General features: G+C 43.5%; 1 protein-coding gene across 1 annotated transcript in view; it reads right to left on the minus strand.

Moving 5' to 3' along the window:
* Positions 1 to 22,998, minus strand: part of LOC137357183 (transcription factor COE2) — a 254,898-nt gene that overhangs the window by 25,926 nt on the left and 205,974 nt on the right. The window contains exons 11-13 of the mRNA XM_068023313.1: positions 21,479 to 21,567; positions 16,988 to 17,053; positions 11,989 to 12,166 (exon numbers count right to left, since the gene is read on the minus strand). Coding sequence (XP_067879414.1) covers positions 11,989 to 12,166; positions 16,988 to 17,053; positions 21,479 to 21,567 — 333 coding nt within the window. The remainder of the gene's footprint in view (positions 1 to 11,988; positions 12,167 to 16,987; positions 17,054 to 21,478; positions 21,568 to 22,998) is intronic.

Raw genomic sequence — 22,998 nt, forward strand, 5'->3', positions numbered from 1 at the left:
TAACGGTGAGCTCATTTCAAACATTGTGCAGATCTTGAAGTATGTGAGCGATTTCACTTGTCGAGACTCTGTCAATTATGTCTTTCCAGTTTTGTGATTCCATAACCTTCATACATAGTTGCAAAGCCTCATCTTGTTTTGTTGCTGCTTTGATGAGGGCTAGTTTTAGCGACTTTGGCACCGCATTTGTGCTTACATTGTTAAGATGTTCTTCGGCAACCCTTTCCTCACGACTAGTAGGACCAACTGTCAGCAATGGATGTCACGAAAGAGAGTCTGCTCTGTTGAGCTTGCCTGGCTAATATTCAACATGGAACTCATAGTTTAAGTATACAACATTCTATTCGAGTGAGTGGTTTGCAACGTAGATTGTTAAACAAGCTTACTAGTGGTCTATGATTGGTTATTACTTTAAACTTGTTTCCTTAAAAATAGAGATGGAAGTGTAAGATACCCCATATGATTGAGAGTGCTTCTCTGTTTGCGCATAACGTTGTTCTACAGGCATTAGTGATCTGCTTGCCATCGCAATGATTGTTGGATTACCTGTCTTCTCATTCTGTATGAGAACTGCACCTAATGTTGTACCTTTGTTTGGGAGTGAAGGATAGACCAAATAATTACAGGCCAGTCAGTCTAACCTCAATAGTAGGCAAATTATTGGAATCAACTCTGAGAGACAGGATAAACTGTCACTTAGAAGGGCACGGATTAATCAAGGATAGTCAGCATGAATTTGTTAAGGGAAGATCTTGTCTGACTAACTTGATTGAATTTTTTGAAGAAGTAACAAGGAGGATGATGAGAGTCGTGCAGTTGATGTGGTCTACATGGATTTTTAGCAAGGCTTTTGACAAGGTCCCACATGGCAGACTGGTTAAAAAAAAAGGCCATAGGTTCCAGGAAAGCTGGATACAAAATTGGCTCAGTGGCAGGAAACAAAGGGTAATTGTTGACGGGTGTTTTTGTGACTGGAAGGCTGTTTCCAGTGGCGTTCTGCAGGGCTCAGTACTAGGTCCCCTGCCTTTTGTACTATATATTCACGATTTGAACGTAAATGTAGGGGGCATGATCAAGAAGTTTGCAGACGACACAGATTTTGGCCATGTGGTTGATACAGAGGTAGATAGCTGTAGACTGCAGGAAGATATTGATGGTCTGGTCAGATGGGCAGAAAAGTGGCAAATGGAATTCAACCCGGAGAAGAGTGAGGTGATGCATTTGGGGAGGTTAAACAAGTCAAAGCAATCCACAATAAATGGGAGGATACTCAAAAATGTAGAGGAAATGAGGGACCTTGGAGTGAATGTTCACAGATCCCTGAAGGTAGCTGGACAGGTCAATAAGGTGGTTGAGAAGGCATATGGAATCCTTTCCTTTATTGGCCGAGGTATAGAATATAAGATTAGGGAGGTTGTGCTGGAACTGTATAAATCATTAGTTAAGCCACAACTTGAACAGTTATGGTCATCTCATGTCAGCAAGGATGTAATTTCACGAGAGAGGGTAGAGAGGAGATTTACGAGGATGTGCCAGGACTGGAAAAATGCAGCTGTGAGGAAAGATTGGATAGGCTGGAGTTGTTCTCCTTGGAACAGAGAAGGCCGAGGGGAGATTTGAGTGAAATGTACAAAATTGTGAGGGACCTGGATTGAATGGATGTGAAGGGCCTATTTACCTTAGCAGAGAGGTCAGTGGCATAGATTTAAAGTGATTGGTAGAAAGATTAGAGGGGAGATGAGGGTGCCTGGAACTTACTGCCTGAAGGTGGGAGACAGAAACCCTCAACTCATTTAAAAGGTGTCTGGATGTGCACTTCAAGTGCCGTAACCTGCAAGGCTACGGACCAAATGCTGGAAGGTGGGATTAGGCTGGGTAACTCGTTTTTCAGGCGCAGACACGATGGGCCAAATGGCCTCTTTCTGTGCTGTAAACCTTCTGTGATTCTATGATTCGAAGCCAACCGGACTTGCATCCACGACTGGCTGGGTAGTTTTCTCAGTGTTGAAATTGGCATTTGTGCAACTTGCTGACCTGCCTGTTTGTGTGATTTAGTCCATTCCCACTTGATGGTCTCTTTTGTCATTGTGCAGGGATACAGATACCGTCGCAAGGTCAGGAATGAACCAATACAGTATGTGATGAGTCCTAACAGACTCTGGACTTCTTGCACATTTATAGGATCCATGGTGTTTGCAACTTTGCATGGATCAGGTGATTCTCCTTCACCACTGAACACATGACCTAAGAATTCAGTTTTGCTTTCATTGAACAAGCAGTTGTCTTTGTTCATGGTGAGATTACATTCTCTGAGACATTGTAGGCGTGCATGTCGGCTTTTCTCGAGTTCCTTTTTGGTGCGGCCATAGATGAGAATGTCATCACTGATGTTCAGCACGCCTTCAAGTCCTTGAATTGCAGATTGAATCATGTGCTGAAATATGTCAGCTGCTCAATTGACTCCAAAATTGATCCTTTTGTATCGAAAAAGTCCAGTGTGAGTAGAGAATACAGTAAGATTACTTGATTTTCAGCAAGCTCAATTTGATGGTCGCCTGCATTGAGGTCAAGTTTATCAAAGTGTTGAGCACCATTCACTTTCTGTATGATATCATCAATTGTTGGTGTCAAGTGGCTTTCTCGTTGTATGGTTTCGTTTGGCGATCGCATGCAACGCAGATTCTAATTTTGTTCTCACTCTTGGGTTTCTTGACGACTTGGATGGGTGAGACCAAACAGGTAGGCGCATCCCCAACTTTCTCAATAACGTCAAGATCAAGTAGGTCAAATTTCTCTCTCTGTTTCCTGACATAAAATCGTATTTGTCGCCATTGATGTGCAACTGGGGGCACATTAGAGTCGACATGCAGCTGGCATGTTACACCTTTCAGTTTGCTGATACCAGTGAAGCGGTCAGCATATAGTTCGAGAATGTTGTTATGTTAGGAATCGCATATGTTACTGCAATCATGTGCAGATATGTTGCTGTGTGGAATCTGATGCACGTGTCACATTCTCCTGATACGACATAGAACAGAGTTTTCGTTCTCGGTCTTTGAATGAGACTGGTATTTCAAAAGTCCCAAGAATTTTCAGTGGTTTGTCTCTGTTATAAGGAAATATTTTCATATTCCCTGGTTTGCAGAGAATGGGGCAATCCTGTAGTTTGTCTCCCATGACATTGACAGATGCTCCTGTATCCCTGAAAGCATCTACATCCGAGCAACCAATGGTCACTGTCACACATGGCTGTTTGCTGTGTCTGAGAGAGAGGGCAAAGTATGTTCGGTGTCATCCACCTCTACATTCTCTTGCCCTTTTGCTGTGGTACACATACGGGACATCCTTTTGTTGGTATTGGTCTTAAGAGTTGATTTTGCTGATGAGCGACTAACACTAGCAAAGTGGTTGGGTTTTCCACAAGCTTTACACTGTTGACCAGTAGCAGAACATTCTGTCTGGTGTGGGGAAGCACCACCACAGTAGAAATATTCTTTGGATAAGTCGCAACTGTTTGTGACATGGCTATTGGTGCTTTGCAGGTGATTTCCTGGCATGTGAGTGTTGATAGGAGTTGGATTTGGAGTGTGGTAGTTATTGTTGGCAGCCTCAAGTTCCGTAGCTCTGGACTTTGAGAGTGATAGTGATCTTGTGAAATCCATCAGTTCTGACAGCTTTCTGTCTTTTTAGTTTAGTTTAGTTTAGAGATACAGCACTGAAACAGGCCCTTCGGCCCACCGAGTCTGTGCCGACCATCAACCACCCATTTATACTAATCCTACACTAATCCCATATTCCTACCACATCCCCACCGATCCGTATATTTCCCTACTACCTACCTATACTCGGGGCAATTTATAATGGCCAGTTTACCTACCAACCTGCAAGTCTTTTGGCTGTGGGAGGAAACCGGAGCACCCGGAGAAAACCCACGCAGACACAGGGAGAACTTGCAAACTCCACACAGGAATTATCCAGAATTGAACCCGGGTCACTGGAGCTGTGAGGCTGTGGTGCTAACCACTGTGCCACTGTGCAGGGATGAAGTAAAAAGGAAATTAGAAAAGCAAAGAGAGGACATGAAAAATTATTGGCAGGTAAAATCAAGGAAAACCCGGAGATGCTTTATCAGTGCATTAAGAGCAAGAGGATAACTAAGGAAAGGGTAGGGCCTATTAGAGATGTACAAGGGAACTTATGCGTGGATGCAGAAGATGTGGGCAGGGTTCTTAATGAGTTTTTTGTCTCTGTCTTCACAAGGGAGAGGGTTGATGCAGACATCGTAGTTAAAGAGGAGGAATGTGAAATATTAGATACGATTAGCATCATGAGAGAGGAAGTACTAGAGGATCTGACATCCTTGAAAGTGGATAAATCGCCAGGGCTGGATGGATTGCATCCCAGGTTGTTAAAGGAAGCCAGGGAGGAAATAGCAGATGTTCTGAAGATCATCTTCAAATCCTCACTGGATACGGGCAAGCTGCCAGAGGATTGGAGGTCTGCGAACATTATGCCATTGTTTAAAAAGGGTGTGAGGGATGGGCCAAATAATTATAGGCCAGTCAGTCTGACCTCGCTGGTCGGTAAATTATTAGAATCACTTCTGAGGGACAGGATAAACTGTTACTTAGAAAGGCATGGATTAATCAGGGATAGTCAACATGGATTTGTTCAGGGAAAGTCATGTCTGACTAACTTAATTGAGTTTTTTGAGGAAGTAACAAGGAGGATTGATGAGGGTAGTGCAATGGATGTGGTTTACATGGATTTTAGTAAGACATTTGACAAGGTCCCACATGGCAGACTGGCCAGTCTTCCTCGTGTGCTTTTCAGCATAGTTGACCAGAGACAGCCTTCGATTATTTGTGTTTTGATTTCCCGTTTGACATGTTCAACATTACTGAAGTTACATTTGTTTGCGAGTTGCCTCAATCATGTGAAATATTGGTCAGTTGTCTCATATGCTTCTTGATTCGTGCATCGGCAGACAGTGGTTTTGTATATGGTGTTGTTCTTAGGCGTAAAGTAGCTTGTTAGCGCATTTTTTTCTGAATCGTAGTCATTTTGCTCAGGCGTGAGTGTCTCAAAGATATGTTCTAATTCTTCAACTCTGTAGTGGAGAAGTAAGGCCTTTTTCCTTTTGCCATCTGTGATTGCAAAACCTGACAACGTGCCTTTGAACCATCGGGGATAAAGATGATGGCTGTGAATGCACATCAAAAGGTGGTAGGTTGGGCATAGACAACGCCACATTTATCAGCAATGCAATGATAGTGTGTGATCTAAGATCTGGGATCATGTTCCTTTCAGAGGAACTTCTCTGCAGTGATCCGAGATTAATTTTTTTTTGTTGGATGGTTATTTTGGAGAGATCAATGTGTACGTATACGCTGTCAAGCTCCCTGTGTGTGTTTCTGACACAGTCTTCAACTTAAAATGCTGTCTTCAGGAAGAAGACAGATACTTTCCAAATCTTTCAGATCTGAAAACAATGTTTCCTGTTTTTCACCAACCGTTTTCGATTTACCACATCGTCATTGTGGTGTTCTTGGGACTGGAGTAAGGTTTGGCCAAGTTTAGTCAGAGACAGAGACAGAAACAGCATGCTGTTGAAACATCATGGATTCTTCTTTATTCTCTTTTACTTTCAATTTCCCTTTGCTGGCTCATATGTGTTGTACAGCAGCCTCAAGTGAACAAAATGCAAAATACAATTTTCAAAGCACGACATCAACCACATCACAGTTTCAGTGTGTCTCTTTGTATCTGCTCAAATGAAACCCCAATTAATTCCCTGTACATAATTGAACACAATTAATATTCAATTAATACTATTTTCCTGTGAGAGACCTCCAACTCTTCTGCTCTTTCCCCAGCTTTGTTTCCACTGCTGTTAAGCTAGGTCCTAACAAAATTTTTCTTTTCCTCACCACTTGTAAATGTTGAAGGCATCAGCAGCCGACTGTGATTGCGTCATCACCCAAAATCCAGCAGGCATCACTGGGGAATCTTCCCCTCACTATTCCAGAAATGCGGGGCCTCCTGTAGTATCCCTGTGCCTCCTGAATACAAACCAGCAATTGATTTTGCCATTTATGGCTCAGCTACTCACTGGAGCCACTGGGGAGCTCAGGCAAAACCATAATTTCTCTGGAAATCCAAGAGGGTCCCATTCACCAGCCTCAATGTGACATGGCAACCCTTGGTGCTGATCTGTAAAAGTATTTCCATATCCCCAAATCCTATCTGTAACAACTTTTTGGAATTTGAGATCAATATTGTCCCTGCCTGATGTCTGATGTTAGCTTGGCAATACGGCACAGAGGCCACTTTCTTCCACAAGAGTAAACTGATTATTGTCACCAAGTCATTTTGGAGCCTCAATTCCAAAATGGTGTTCTTGGTAATTTCAGGAAGTGAGCAGGCCAGTGAAAGCAAGCAACTGGAAGGAAGATACATTTGAACACAAGCTTGCACATCAAATTGGTGAAATTTTAATGCGAAAATAAATCTCCTTTGACGTGCAGAAGGCTGAAATAATACTGAATGATTTATGAAGTAGATTGTGGAGCATAGGAGAGAGAAAAATTTGATGGGGCCACTTTTGTCCATTTCAGTCACTCCAGGTTAGGATGTTCAGAAACAGCCAGAGGTTTTCCATTTACATCTGCCTGAAGGGCCTGTCAAATCTGGAATGCAATCAGCATGCGTTTAACCACAGGGACTTGGCCAACTAACAAGACAAAACAGATGTGAAGCCATCAGCACCAACAGTAACTCTCTCTCTTTATCTCTATCTGATCTGCCATTGCTTGGTACCAACGGAGTGCACCGCAACCGGTCTTTGAGTAAACAAATAGATCGAGTGACAGGTCTGCAGAGTCTGATTGCAGATTGTCTGTGGGGGTAATAATAACAAAGACTAAGTTACAAAGGAGTCAGTGAGGGCCAACATTTTTTTCTAAGTGTTTGCACAGTTAACAAGCTACTAGGAAAGAGTCTGTTAGCCAGTGTGTGTGTTAAACTCATTCCCTTCACAACACTGCCATTGTCCAATGACTTTACAATGCCTTGCGCCCACTCTATACATCTGCAATGAAATAATGTCACATGATGATTTCCTGGGACCACAGAATCGTGGGTGGGGAACTTTGCCAATAAAGTCTTCAGCAGTGACACTGCTGATAGCTTTTACAGTTTCTTTAAGCTCCTTAAACTGATTCTGAGCAAGGAATGAATGTGAAATACAGACAGTCAGCTAAAGGCTACTGGTTTCAAAGATTAGCAAAGATTTGTGACTTGAGTTTATACTACCCAAAACATAGAAGCATGAAAAAAAAGGAGCAAGAGTAGGCCATACCAACCCCCATCCCCCGTCTCCCCCCCACCACGCCATGATTCAATCAGATCACTGCTGATCTTCTACCTCATTCCTTTCTCCTGCCGATCCCCATATCCCTTGATTACCTTCAAAAAACTTATCAAACTCAGCCGTTAATATACTCAGCTGAGCATCCACAGCCCTTGGGGTAGAGAGGTCCATTGATTCACAAACCTCTGACTGAAGAAATTTCTCCTCATCTCACTCTATATGGCCAACCCCTTATCCTGAGACTATGACCCCTAGTTCTAGACTCTCCAGCCAGGGTAACAGTCTTTCAGCATGAAACATGATTGTGCTTCCAATCAATGAGCCCAACAAATTAATTTTACTTTCAGATATAGAACATATAGAACATAGAACATACAGCACAGAACAGGCCCTTCGGCCCACAATGTTGTGCCGATCCTTTGTCCTCTGTCAAGGACAATTTAATCTATACCCCATCATTCTCCTTTATCCATATACCTATCCAAAAGCCTTTTGAAAGTCCCTAAAGTTTCTGACTCAACAACTTCCCCGGGCAAGGCATTCCATGCCTCGACCACTCTCTGGGTAAAGAACCTTCCCCTGACATCCCCCTTATATCTCCCACCCTTCACCTTAAATTTATGACCCCTTGTAACGCTTTGCTCCACCCGGGGAAAAAGTTTCTGACTGTCTACCCTATCTATTCCCCTGATCATCTTATAAACCTCTATCATGTCACCCCTCATCCTTCTCCTTTCTAATGAGAAGAGGCCTAGAATGTTCAGCCTTTCCTCGTAAGACTTATTCTCCATTCCAGGCAACATCCTGGTAAATCTCCTCTGCACCCTCTCCAAGGCTTCCACATCCTTCCTAAAATGAGGCGACCAGAACTGCACACAGTACTCCAAATGAGGCCTTACCAAGGTCCTGTACAGCTGCATCATCACCTCACGGCTCTTAAATTCAATCCCTCTGCTAATGAACGCTAACACCCCATATGCCTTCTTCACAGCCCTATCCACTTGAGTTGCAACTTTCAATGATCTATGCACATAGACCCCAAGGTCTCTCTGCTCCTCCACATGCCCAAGAACCCTACCGTTAACCCAGTATTTTGCATTCATGTTTGTCCTTCCAAAATGGACGACCTCACACTTTTCAGGGTTAAACTCCATCTGCCACTTTTCAGCCCAGCACTGCAACCTATCCAAGTCCCTTTGCAGACGACAATAGCCCTCCTCGGTATCCACAACTCCACCAACCTTTGTATCATCTGCAAATTTACTGACCCACCCTTCGACTTCCTCATCCAAGTCGTTAATAAAAATCACAAACAGGAGAGGACCCAGAACTGATCCCTGCGGCACGCCACTGGTAACTGGGCTCCAGGCTGAGTATTTACCATCTAAGACCACTCTCTGCCTTCTATCAGTTAGCCAATTCTTAATCCAACTGGCCACATTCCCCACTATCCCATGCCTCCTGACTTTCTCCATAAGTCTACCATGGGGGACCTTATCAAATGCCTTACTAAAATCCATGTACACCACATCCACTGGTTTACCCTCATCCACTTGCTTGGTCACCTGCTCAAAGAATTCAATCAGGCTTGTGAGGCAAGACCTACCCCTCACAAAACCGTGCTGACTGTCCCGAATCAAGCAGTGTCTTTCCAGATGCTCAGAAATCCTATCCCTCAGCACCTTTTCCATCAACTTGCCTACCACCGAAGTAAGACTAACTGGCCTGTAATTCCCAGGGTTGTTCCTATTCCCTTTCTTGAACAGGGGCACAACATTTGCCACCCTCCAATCACCTGGTACCACCCCCGTCAGCAGAGAAGATGAAAAGATCATTGCCAGCGGCTCTGCAATTTCATCCCTTGCTTCCCATAACATCCTTGGATATACCCCGTCAGGCCCGGGAGACTTGTCTATCTTCAAGTTATTCAAAAACCCCAACACATCTTCCCTCCTAACGAGCACTTCCTCGAGCTTACCAGTCTGCTTCCCACCGTCCTCTTCAGTAATACACCCCTTCTCATTCGTAAATACCGAAGAGAAGTACTCATTCAAAACCTCACTTATCTCTTCCGGCTCAACACACAGTCTCCCGCTATTGTCCTTGACCGGACCTACGGTCCCCTTAGTCATCCTCATATTTCTGACATACGCGTAAAAGGCCTTGGGGTTTTCTTTTATCCTACCCGCCAAGCATTTTTCATGCCCTCTCTTAGCTCTCCTAATCCCTTTCTTCAGATCCTTCCTGGCCATCTTGTATCCCTCCAGAGCTATGCCTGTGCCCTTTTTCCTCAACTTTATATACGCATCCTTCTTCTTCCTAACAAGACTCTCAACCTCTCTTGTCAACCACGGTTCCCTCACATGACCATCCCTTCCCTGTCTGACAGGGACATGCTTATCAATGGCCCCTACTATCTGCTCCTTGAAAAAGTTCCACATTTCGACCGTGCCCTTCCCTGCCAGCATATGCTCCCAACTTATGCTCCTCAGTTCCTGCCTGACAGCATCATATCTACCCTTCCCCCAATTGTAAACCTTGCCCTGTTGCACATACCTATCCCTCTCCATTACCACAGTGAATGCTACAGAATTGTGATCACTATCTCCAAAGTGCTCGCCCACCAACAGCTCTATCACTTGCCCTGGTTCATTACCTAGTACCAAATCCAATATTGCCTCCCCTCTGGTCGGGCAGTCTACATACTGAGTCAGAAAAGCTTCCTGGACATACTGCACAAACACTACCCCATCCAAACTATTCGATCTAAAGAGTTGCCAATCAATATTTGGGAAGTTGAAATCCCCCATAATTACTACCCTGTGACTTCTGCTCCTTTCCAAAATCTGTTTCCCAATCTGCTCTTCCACCTCCCTGCTGCTATTGGGGGGCCTATAGAAAACTCCCATCAAGGTGACTGCTCCTTTCCTGTTCCTGACCTCAACCCACAGTGCCTCAGTCGGCAGATCCTCCTCGAAAATTCTTTCAGCAGTTGTTACACTATTTCTAACTAACAATGCCACCCCCCCACCTCTTTTACCACCATTCCTAATCTTATGAAAACATCTATAACCAGGTACCTCCAAAAACCATTCCTCCCCCTCACCTATCCACGTTTCAGTGATGGCCACAACATCGTAGTCCCAAGTGCCCATCCACGCCTTCAATTCACTCACCTTATTCCTGATGCTTCTTGCGTTGAAGTATACGCACTTTAACCCTTCTCCGTGCCCATCTGTCCTCTGTGACAGTGCTACCTTCCCCAATACCTCACTACACTCTTTGTCTTTCTGAGTGGACCCACTGGTCCCTGGATTACAAGTCCGGTTCCCATCCCCCTCCCAAACTAGTTTAAACCCTCCCGAACAGTACTAGCAAACCTCCCTCCCAGGATATTGGTGCCCCTCTGGTTCAGATGCAGCCCGTCCTGTTTGAACAGGTCCCATCTTCCCCAGAATGCAGTCCAATTATCCAAGAACTGGAAGCCCTCCCTCCTACACCATTCCTGCAGCCACGTGTTCAGCTGTGCTCTCTCCCTATTCCTAGCCTCACTATCACGTGGCGCCGGCAACAAACCAGAGATAACAACTCTGTCCGTCCGAGCTTTCAGCTTCCAGCCTAACTCCCTAAACTCACTTCTAACATCTGTGCCACCCTTCCTTCCTACGTCGTTGGTGCCAATGTGCACCACGACCTCTGGCTGCTCCCCCTCCCCTTTAAGGATCCTGAAGACGCGATCACAAACATCACGGACCCTGGCACCAGGGAGGCAACAAACCATCCGTGCGTCTCGCCTGCGCCCACAGAACCGCCTGTCCGTACTCCTCACCATCGAGTCCCCGATGACTAGTGCTCTCCCATTCTCTCTCCTTCCCTTCTGAGCCACAGTGCAGGACCCCGTGCCAGAGGCCCGGTCACTGCAGCCTGCCCCCGATAGGCCGATATATTTCTTCCTTGCTGGTTTGTTTCGTTGGAGAATGAACCTGACATTGGTACACCAAGATTTGTTAATATCATCAAGTTGACATATACGCAAATTACTGGGAGGCTGGATTTATGCTTTCTGAGTGGCCCGTGAAGCTTCATGATGTGTATCTAACAATTCATGAAGACTAAAAGCTTGGACACTTGTGCTTAAGAGTGTTTAGTGAGATTAATGCAGTGTTCCCACTCTCTTGCCTGAAAAATTGTCCAGATGAAGAATGGATTCAGCCAAGGTGTTCCCAGGGCTCTATAATTCTCTCGGATTCTTGGAGTGAGATCTGAAGAGACATACAGTGAGGAAATGGCATTCAGCACACCCTGCCGTCTGCAGACCCTGTATGATCCGCCTTCAGGGATTCTCTCCACCACAGGCAAAGGTAGCAAAAAGAAGGATCCAGCTTCTTTGGGAAGCAATTATTCAAATACTCTAGATGGCTCTAGTGATATTTCTTGAGGAAAAATGACTCCATTGAAGACCATCAGCATTAGCACCCTTCCACACCATCACTTTGAGGAACACTGAACCCATACCTGTTAGAGTCAATGCTCCTTCTCCATTCCTGCAGAAGGGTAGGTAAGAATGGTTGTGTTTGCCTGAGTGCCTGACCTGTACTCGTGCACTTGCAGCTCACCTTGGCTGTTGCCCTGTGCAGACTCTGAGATGCTGACTCCCAGTTGACTGCTGTAGGAGTTCATCCTCATCATGCTGCTGTGGCTGGGCGTGTTGGAGAGAGTAGGAAGCTGGCTGGGGGTCCGAGGCACACTGTAGAGAGCTTCTGCAATATCGGCTGCTCGCTTCAGAATGATTTCCTGTAGAACATAAGAAATCTTAAGAAATGGAAACGGCCATTAAGCCCAAATCATGACACCATATCCGACTTTAATTCATTCCTTCCTGGACATAAAAACTGTGGAATGTTTTGACATCCCTCAGTGTCCCTTCCTTCTACAATAATGAGGCTATTAAAACCCAAGCTCTGTGTTGCCTAATTTCCTGCCATTGTGAGCCATGGCCCCTTTCCTCGACTGCTAAATGAAAATACTGTCAATTTATGACAATTCTGAACCCCAACCTTCTGACCATATCCCTGAATGCCTTCCCTCTCCACAAATGCATTTAATTGCCTTTTGAACCACTTACACCAACACCTCAGTAGCCTTCCCTTCTTGGAAACCTCAGGCTATTTCTTTCCTCTAATTTTCCAGCATAACTTTTCTTCTCTAATCTTTCTTCTCTAATCTAGAGACCCTTCGCCCACCCAGTACCAATTGGCCAAGTTCAACTAACTAAACTTTATACTGAAATTGAACCTGGGACCTTCCTGGTCAGAATGTCGCAGTACCAAATCAGGCAATGCTGGTCACTTTGGAGAAGTTCAAATTATTTTTTCTTACAGTTTTTTTGTTGCTATTGTCACATATATCCAATCAGGTTGTGAGGATGTGGTGTAACTCAGATTGAGAAGGCATCACTCCCAACACTCATGCAATGTGATCAGAATCTTCCAAATGACTCACCTTTAAGAGCCCCATTTAGATCCTATCATGAGATAAGATTCATGAGAACAGTGTTTCTTTTCTCTTTAAAATTTAAGAACAGTGTGGCAATTGTAAATGCAACATGGAAACTCATAACATCTCTACTGTTGTCAGACTAGGGAACTCCCATTCTTCCTGGACTGACCAATTTTATGTTTTCAGCTCCCAACCCATTACCTTGGAATAAAAGCAAAATACTGCAGATGCTGGAAATCTGAAATAAAAAGAAGAAATGCTGGAAATACTCAGAGAAGCAGAGTTAATGTTTCAGGTCAGTGACCCTTCTTCGGACCTGCTGATCTGATCTGAACTGCAGTTCTGATGAAGGGTCACTGACCTGAAACATTAACTCTGCTTCTCTCTCCACAGATGCTGCCACACCTGCTGAGTATTTCCAGCATTTCTTGTTTCCATTACCTTGGAATGTATCCTAACATGAGAACATAACATAAGAAATAGGAGCAGGAGTAGACCATTTGGCCCCTTGAGCCTGCTCTTCCATTCCGTACAATCGTGGCTGATTTTCTACCACAATTCCACTTTCCTGCCCACTCCCCATATCCCTTGATTCCCCAGCTAGGGGAAACAACCTCTCAGTGTCTACCCTGCCAAGCACCTTCAGAATCCTGTATTATTCATTGAGATCAACTCTCATTCTTCTAAACTCCAGAGAGTCTCGACTCAGTTTACAGTTTACTCAGCCTCTCGTCATAGGACAACTCTATCATCCCAGAAACCACTCTGGTGAACCTTTGCTGTACCACCTCCAACGCAAGTATATTGTTCCTTAAATATGGAGACCAAAACTGCGCACAGTACTCCAGGTGTGGTCTCATCAAAGCCCTACACAATTGTAGCAAGACTTCTTTATTCTTTTATTCCAATTCCCTTGCAATAAAGGCTAATATTTCATTTGCCTTCTTAATTGCTTGCTATATCTGCATGATAACTTTCTGTGTTCCTTGTACAAGTACACCCAAAATCTCTCTGAACATCAACATTTGGAACTTCCACGCCTGTTAAAAAAATTCTGTTCTTTTATTCTTATTACCAAAGTGAATAAGCTCATACTTCCCACATTGTACTCCATCTGCCACTCTGTTGCCCACTCACTTAACCTGTCTATGTGGCTTTGCAGCCTCTTTGTATCTTCCTTACAGCTTTACATTCCCACCTAGCTTTGTATCGTCAGCAAACTTGCAGACAGAAAGAACATGTACAACCATTGCGCTTGTTTCAGCTAAACAAATAAGTGACAGCCATTCGCTGGTTCATTCCTCAGGGCAATGCCTTGACCAATCAGAGTCAAGCTGCCTGGTTTAAATTTCAAACAAAGCTTGGCAGTTAACTGTGAGTCGCCGTAAACTGGTGCATTCTCCATGGCAATGCCTCTACCAATCAGAGTTCACTTGCCTACCAATCTCTTCTCTCATATAGTATAAAGTTGTTGTTTACCCTTACATTGGTATTCTTGCAGATTGTCCAGATGAGTGCAAGACGAAAAGCTTCTTTACTAGCAAACGACGACTAACATTACAGTTCTAAATCTATTCCAATATCAGGAATGGCTTTATTCCTGTAATGTACACGACAAGCTACTAAAATAAGCAATTCAAACAAAAATAAATTTAAAAAGTTCAAAGACTTTGCCTTAGCCCCTGTCTCTTTTCTTCCCCGGCGCAGATACGATGGGCCAAGTGGCCTCTTTCTGTGCCGTAAACTTACGATGATCCTATGATTTTCCCTCTCCCTCTTTTAAATTTTATTTCTTAACTCTTTTCACTCTTCTAATCTTTTTTTCCCGCAACTTTAAAATCTTCGTTTTTTTAAAAATCTGATTTCTCCAACTATTCAAAAACAAAAGTTTGGGTAACTGCAATTAGTTAGTTAAAGAGCAGCTCCAAGGGCGACGTATTTGGTCTGGTGCAGCATTGAAGCCATGCCTTTGTCAATCTTTGTCGGATATTACTGTAGCAAGCAGTAAGGAAAAGCGAGTGAGAGAAAGTAAACTCATCACTGGCGCATAGAAGCATCCAGAATAAATCAATAACAGTTTTACTTTCTACTTTGAACAGCCCTAAACTGACTGCAGCTCAAAAGGTTCAATTATTCCTGGACTCTTCCTTCAATCCTCCAATTGGAAACAGTTTGCCATTGAATCAACAACCAATTTCCAAACATGTTGGCGCTCTTGGTAAATTGCAGTGAAATTCCTTTTCTTAATTTCAAGACTCTGTATAGCATTCCTGATGGATCATTTGAATAAGTGTTTGGCTTGTGTAGTACAGCGTGATACAGGCCAGATAAGTTCAAGAGTTAATTGTGAAGTCAGTTAGTCCCAGTGTTATTAAGGATGCTGTGACTGGTCTCAGCACCCGTGTTCCAGGGGAAAGAACAAAATCACCCACTAGTCCCTCTCCTGATCATAATCACTGACTCCTGGTTGAAGTATCAGAGGATTATCAATGCTCAAGGAACAGCACCTGAGTAAGAATCAGCTCTTTTCGGAGTATGGAAAAGAAGAGGGGAGAAAAAATTCAAAGAAAACCATTCATGACTCAGCATCCTCAAACAACACCACGGCTTATCATGTTTCGTCAGAGGCTCCCCTGCTTTATTTTCTGCACTCCATTTGCCACTGAAGGGAAGGGTGGTCATCGCTCACAGGATCAGCAAAGATGAAGACACCAAAAAAAAGTCTTGTCACCATAAAATGGCAAGAATTGGCAGTAAGATTGAGCTGGTACTCCAGCACACTGCTCAGTACAAGATGCATCATTCTGGAAACAAGCCTGAAACCACAGGCCTAAAATCATCTGGTCTGAAGCCAAAGACCACACTGGTGTAATGCCAGGCCACTCAGTTGAGCTCAAGTGAATAGAGGCAGCTAAGACCTGTTCATTAATCACGCATTTGCTTTACACCAAACTATAGAATGTTAGTTTCTCTTAGTTAACAATGAATAGGTTATCCTTGCCTTGGTGGTTTTGTTGATCAATGGCACATGATTGTAGTTCAGAACCATTTAGGAGATGTTTATCTTCGGTTTGATTCTCAGTTTGTGTTGAGTTAGTTGCTTACAGCTGGGCCCAAGATTTGGGCTCTACTATGAATCACAGTGGGACAGAACGGGATAAAGCAGCCATGATTTCCCTGTCTCCTGATCACTGTTCAGTGAATCCTGTTGGAAAATGTGTGCAAACATTGGCTGGAGGAGCAACAGGTCAGCAGGGCCCCTGGCACTCACAATATTACAAGGATGATCTATTGGGTGAGATACGAAAGGACTGCAGGCACTTGTGGAGTGGACCCCGGCAGGAGGGACGGAAAATTGGGAGAGAGCACTTACTGAGTTTTCATTGAAATGTGACTCACTGCTGTAAAATGACCCTTTGTATTGAGCTGAATGGTCTGTCTCTGTGCTGTATGTTTTATATAATTTCCGCGTTTCTCCACAAGACAGTCATTAAAGTGTCAGAATCCAGGAGATTGGAAGGTACTGTTAAGAAATACAGGAGAGGTCAACTTTCACTTCGAAATTTCCCCTCAGATAAGTAAGGTATCAGATTGTTAACTACACAATGAAACTTCACTGGCAAATCAGTGTCAGATCAGTACAGGAGCAATGTGCTAGACAATGTGAACAAACTAAGGCATTTTTACCTGAAGTTGCTTACCCATTGCACTTCCCGGTAGCCTAATCCAGTTTAGAAAAAAAGACACTGTAAGAATTGCAGTTTTAAAAAAAACACAGGCAAACCAAGTTGTTGCTATTTTTGTTGCTTGAGCAAATCGGCTGCTGTGAAAATGTTACAGACAGAAGATCAATAAAATGGATTTGACATAAAAACAGGTTATTCAAATATGATCTTGACATGATTTTGGGGGATTTTTAATTGGAGTATTCAAATCTTTGAAAAGCAAATGGTTTCATTTTGCATCACTTTCTGACAAGTTCATTCCCAGATGCCCAATTGTATTGTATATATTAATGATATCGTATATATCATATATGTGTTCCTGTGAAGTCCTGACTCCATTTGATTGACTGCACTTTTGTCTGAGGGAGTTGCAACAAACCTTCTGCTGTACCTGATTATTTGGTGGTCCTCCATACAAGGCCTCAACAAGATCTGCTGCTCTTTTCAATAACATCTCCTGTGGGACAAAACAGTCAATTAATCTTTTATACAATCCCGTGAAAGGATCACAGGACTTAACTTAAGCCACAAAGTGTCTCAGAACTACTTAGCATGTTAATGATAGTGGTAACTTGGCCATGTGAGCCGCATGGAAGATGGCAGGATCCCCAAAGACACATTGTACAGCGAGCTCGCCACTGGTATCAGACCCACCGGCCGTCCATGTCTCCGTTATAAAGACGTCTGCAAACGCGACATGAAATCGTGTGACATTGATCACAAGTCGTGGGAGTCAGTTGCCAGCATTCGCCAGAGCTGGCGGGCAGCCATAAAGACAGGGCTAAATTGTGGCGAGTCGAAGAGACTTAGTAGTTGGCAGGAAAAAAGACAGAGGCGCAAGGGGAGAGCCAACTGTGCAACAGCCCCAACAAACAAATTTCTCTGCAGCACCTGTGGAAGAGCCTGTCACTCCAGAATTGGCCTTTATAGCCACTCCAGGCGCTGCTTCACAAACCACTGACCACCTCCAGGCGCGTATCCATTGTCTCTCGAGATAAGGAGGCCCAAAAGAACTTGACTACTGTTAGACCAGGGGTTCTCTGGGTTGTTAGAGCATTTGGCCTTCACACAAGCCTCTATTGCTTCTCTCTGTTGACCTGGCTTGCATTCAGCACAGGAAGAGAGAAAGGTTTTCCATTTTAATGAGCGTTACGGACCAGAAAATAGGTTACTTGTGGCCAGGACTTATCCTGATCCACATAAACTGCAGGTCGCAGGGAAAAGCTGACACAAGCCATTGCTTGTTCAGCCATCTCACGTTTGAAAGACAGGCCCAGGAGGTCAAAGAACGGCAACTGGTGAACTTTTGGCTATCCTCTTGAGGGCATGCAAGTAGGTCACATGGGACACACCAAACAGGGTTGCCAATTGAACACACCGAACCAAAAAGGCTTTATGTCATAGAATCATAGAGACTTCAGCACAGGCCGCCAGTCTGCCTGCCGTGCCTGGGCTGCTGCTGCTAAAGCTATCTACTTTAATCCCATTTTTATGCTCTTTCTCTTTATCCTTTAATATGATACTTCAAGTGTTTATTTAATATCTCTCCTGAAAGTTGTAATTGACTTGGCTTCAGTAGTTATTTTTGGTGATACATTCCTTATTTTAGTAACTGCTTCGTGAAAAGGTTCCCTCTAATTTTCCCTTTATGGCCAGAGTACTGACCCTGGAGTTTGTATCTCCATGTTAGCGATTCAACAACCAGAAGAATAACCTCTTGCTATTTACCTTCTCAAACTCTTGCATATTTTTCACCACTGGTATTAAATAACCCAACTTCCCAGTGAATACAACCCTAGTTTTTTATATATCTCCTTATAGCTATGGGACAGGTAGTGCGGCCCTGGTGCAGCACTGTAGAAACCACTGTCCTGAGATGCTCCATGGGCCTGAGCCCAAATAAAGTAAGCTTATTCAATAACCTGAGCTCAGCTCATTTACATATTGTCATTGTGCTCCTGCACTTAGCACATGGCATTCTGAGAGTCAGGGCCAGAATGCTGAGTGTCAGGATCATTATAAAGGCTGCTGACTGCTCTCTTGGTGTTCTCCTGCCAAAAGAACTAGTTCAGAGAAAAATGACCCCTTTCATTCATTGACCATTCAAGGTCTAAGAAGCAACAATGAAGGAATAAGGGTGGCCCTATTGGACAGAGAGGGCCATTGTGAGGGTAAGAAAGCTAATTTCATGGTGCAAGCCTCCCCTGAAGTACCCATTCCAAATGGGTCTGGAGTGGACACCTAATTTTATAAAGTATTCAAAAGTATTCACAGCACAGAAACAAGCAATTCAGCCCAACAGGTCCGTGCCAGTTCCGAAGAAGGGTCACTGACCCGAAACGTTAACTCTGCTTCTCTTTCCACAGATGCTGCCAGACCTGCTGAGTGAAGCCAGCATTTCTTGTTTTCGTGCCAGTATTTATGCTGTCCGCAAGTCTCCTTCCACCCCTCTTCATCTAACCCCATCGACATATCCTTCTAATTTTCATTAGAACTCAGCCCATAATGAGCATAGCACACACTGGGGGTATCTATTTCTGCACTAACTCCAAGTGCCACAGATGGATTCTGAGCAGGCCTCAAGCTTCATCAGCCCCTGAAAGTGGGTAGGAAGTGCCAAATGTGTACCAGTGCTGTGAACACCAAGTGCCGAATTATCAGACCCTCTCATTACTGCTTTAAAAAAAAATTATTTTGCCTGATATACGTGTTGCTGGCAAGGCCAGCATTTATTGCCCATCTCTAACTGCCTTGAGGAGTTGGTGATCAGCCACCTTTTTGGCAACTGAGAGTTTTGCGAGACATTTCAGAGGACAGTGAAGAGGGTCTGCTGTTACTTACAGGCCAGACCAAGTAAGGACAACAGATTGCCTTCCCTACAGGTCATTAGTGAACCAGACAGCAATCTGGTTGTTTCATGGTTACTATTACCGCTCCTAGTTTTTTATTCCAGATTTATTTAATTAACTGAATTTAAATTCTCCAGCTGCCAAAATGGGATTTGAACTCACATATCCAGATCATTAGCCTCTGGATTATTAGTGCAGTCATATAACCACTGTGCTACCTCTCCCACTCATCTGCATTGTAGTGTTTCTATTGTTCCAATATCTTTCATGAAATTTGAGTAAAGGAAATAATTTTTTGAAGTAAACAGTTGAGAGGAAAAAGAAAGTGTTCATTCTAGCCAGCTGTTGCTTTATCAGTGAACTGTCAAACACAGAGTAATGAATCCCATACAGCATAGTGTGTGTGCTTTGGTATTAGATGTTCTTGTAAACTTTGCAGGCCAACTTTACCCACAGACATTGTTAAATGGAAGCAATGATTCACCACAGTTTAACTGCACATATGTTAAAGGTTCAGCTGAAAGCCACACTGCACACACCCAGGTTTTGAAGTGATATAACTAGCTAACTATGCCAGACCATGTGACAGATTTCTCACAGCACTGTAATAAGTGATGACACCATGGACAAATACAAATGTTCTTTGCAGGGATAAATAAATTTAGAACATTTGGCAACATTTGTAATGTGAGCAGACTCTAATCATTCAACGTTTTTGATTTTCTGGCAATGAATCTGGAGATATTCTGAGTAAGAACTGTCCATAGTGCTGAAACAGACAGGTGCTAGTTGTCAATGCCTCCCACTTAGGCTTGATGATCTGAAATGGCCCTTTCTCCACATGAGAACATTTTGAAATTAGTAGTCTATTCCTTAACAGTGAAGAGCATTAAAATGTGTGTGATCCCTTTCTGGCACTCCGTTTTGCAGCTCTTCTCGAGTCTAGGCTCTTTGATTCAATGTTTGCTCTCCTAGGCTGTATTACAGAATGAAACTGTTCCTTAGGGTTTCTGGATCAGAACTGATTTCTACTTCTTTTATACAAACAGTAATGGAAAGGCACAGGAAAACAAAAAGGAGAGCGTGCAACTGAAAAGTGGCTGAAATAAGCACCAAACTGTCAATACAAAAATAAAATTGGAAACCCTGCCCATGAGGTGCAGAATTAGAAAAGACCACTTGGCCTCTCAACCCGACTCTGTCAACAAAGCAACCTGTCCTGGGTTATTTCCACTTCCTGAGGAGGTCTAACAAACCACACAGATCACTTCCAAGAACAGCACCCTGTGTCAAATCTTGCCTAGTTTGTGCCACCCAGTGAAAGTGATGTGCTCCATGATTCACACAGTGTCAGATTTGGAAGAGGTGGGAGTTTTGGCATAGCCAGATATTCCAATAGGAGCAGGACAATGTGGCTTCTTGCAGTGACTCCTGTAACTATTTGTTACTATTGCTGTTGATCTCCTGGGTAGGTGCTGAGCCAGCGGTGGTTGTCTACTCATCAAAGAGGTTTACCGTCATCAAACCCTTCAACTTTTTAGCATCCCTGTCTCTTAATAGGACTACCCAACGTAGTGATGTACCATACAGGTGAGGAGGTCTCTGTTTCATCCTTGGTGTACAGCCAGTTAGTTGAACTTAGCCAGTGTAGCAACTAGGTTGCCTACAATTGGCCTGAGCACCCTTGGGCTAGGGAGGCCAACTCTGAGTTGCTGAGAAAATTGTGTGTGTCTGTGGACACCATGAAAGGACTAGATTGGGCTTGTGATCCCCCTTCATGGTCAAAAAGCCCTCTGCTGCTCACTGTCTGGATTCCCTGTGAAGAATACCTCATATCCTACAGCTTTCATGAGAGGAAGGTAGAAAAGTGACATGTTAAAAATTTTGCACACTTTCAGCCTCTGAGGCTTCTTAGGCCTGTGAGTCTCTGTAATGTTTGGATCAAAATTTAATGTAACATTAACATATTAAACACATTGAGTGTATGTACTAATTTAATTCTGCAATGGAGGGTAAAAACTGGTTATACTAACCTTTGCTAGTCTTTCTGGGTCACCTGGGTGTCTAGGAATAACCTTCTGCAGCCTCTGGAATCCATAGTCTATTGTGGGCTCATTCAGGGCTGTAGAACCAAGTGAGAAATTAATCATTTCAATTCTTGCAAAGTTGAATGATATTATGCACTGTGCATCAGAAAATCAAACTCTCGTGGTTTTGTTTTTAATTGAGAAGGCTAAAGTGAAATACATCACCATTGAATAGAATCAGACATAAGATCAAGGATAAAACCAAAATACTGTGGATGCTGAAAATCTGAAACAAAAACAGAAAATGCTGGAAATACTCAGCAGGTCAGGCAGCTTCTGTGGAGTGAGAAATATAGTTAACATTTCAGGTTGTGAACTTTCATCAGAACTGATGTTGTTGTGAATAGTGCTTGGTATGGAAAGGGGATGTCTGACTTTTACTGATCAGGGGTTGGGGGTGGTCAAGCAAGAGCATAAAAGTGGCAAATTGAAGCTTGGAAGAGTCCAGATAGGAAAGTTCAGAGCTCAGGTATGCAAGTTACAGATTCAGTGTGTCATTTGACGCACCACAACTACTTTGCAATGCATTACGCTGGAACAAGGCCAAACTTAGGGTGCTCCATTTGATAGATAAGCCCAAAGACTGTTAAATTTTGCCAGGACATAGAAAATAAGGAGTTGCACAAGCCTTCACCAGAATGAAATTGAGTGACTGACAGTTATAGTATCCTAACTCAGAAGCACTATTCAGGCAGTAAATGAAATAACAATTGAAACTCTTTACCTCAGTCAGAGCCCAATAAAGCACGCTGGCATGCAATGTGTACACAATGTTAATAGAACTACGATCAGAAGCAACACTTAACCATTGAACTGGTATGATCAAAATTCTTGGTTATTTTAACACATACCATTAAGTTTCTTGACAGCTATGTACCTGTGGTCAATTGTTTGTGTTCATCGAGGTAAGGGATGTTACTGCTGGGACATTGCCATTTCAGCCACCTCACGTCAGCAAAAAACACTCCCAGGTCAGGTACACCATAGGTTAGATGCAAAGTAAAGCTCCGTCAATATTTCTCTGTTAAGCACTCCCAGGTGAAATATAACAGATCCAGAATAAATCTTCTTTTACTCTGCCCCAACAATGCACATCAACCCTAGTAGGAATATAGGAACAGGAGTGGGCCATTTAGCCCCGAGAGCCTGTTCTGCCATTCAACCACATCATGGTTGATCTATCACCTAACTCCATTAACCCTGCCTTTGCCCCATATCGCTTCATAATTTTGGTTCACAAAAATCTATCAATCTCAGTTTTAAAATTAACAATTGATCTCGCATCTATTGCCATTGGCAAAAGAGGCTCCAAACGTCCATCACCCTTTGTGTGTAGAAGTGTTTCCTAATTTCGCTCCTGAAAGGTCTGGCTCTGATTTTTAGGCTATGGCCCCGGTCCTTGACTCCCCAACCAGCAGAAATGGTTTCTCTCGATCTACCCTTAACATATTGAAAACTTTGATTAA

Source organism: Heterodontus francisci, chromosome 47 (assembly GCF_036365525.1).
Source record: "Heterodontus francisci isolate sHetFra1 chromosome 47, sHetFra1.hap1, whole genome shotgun sequence".
Lineage (NCBI taxonomy): Eukaryota > Metazoa > Chordata > Chondrichthyes > Heterodontiformes > Heterodontidae > Heterodontus > Heterodontus francisci.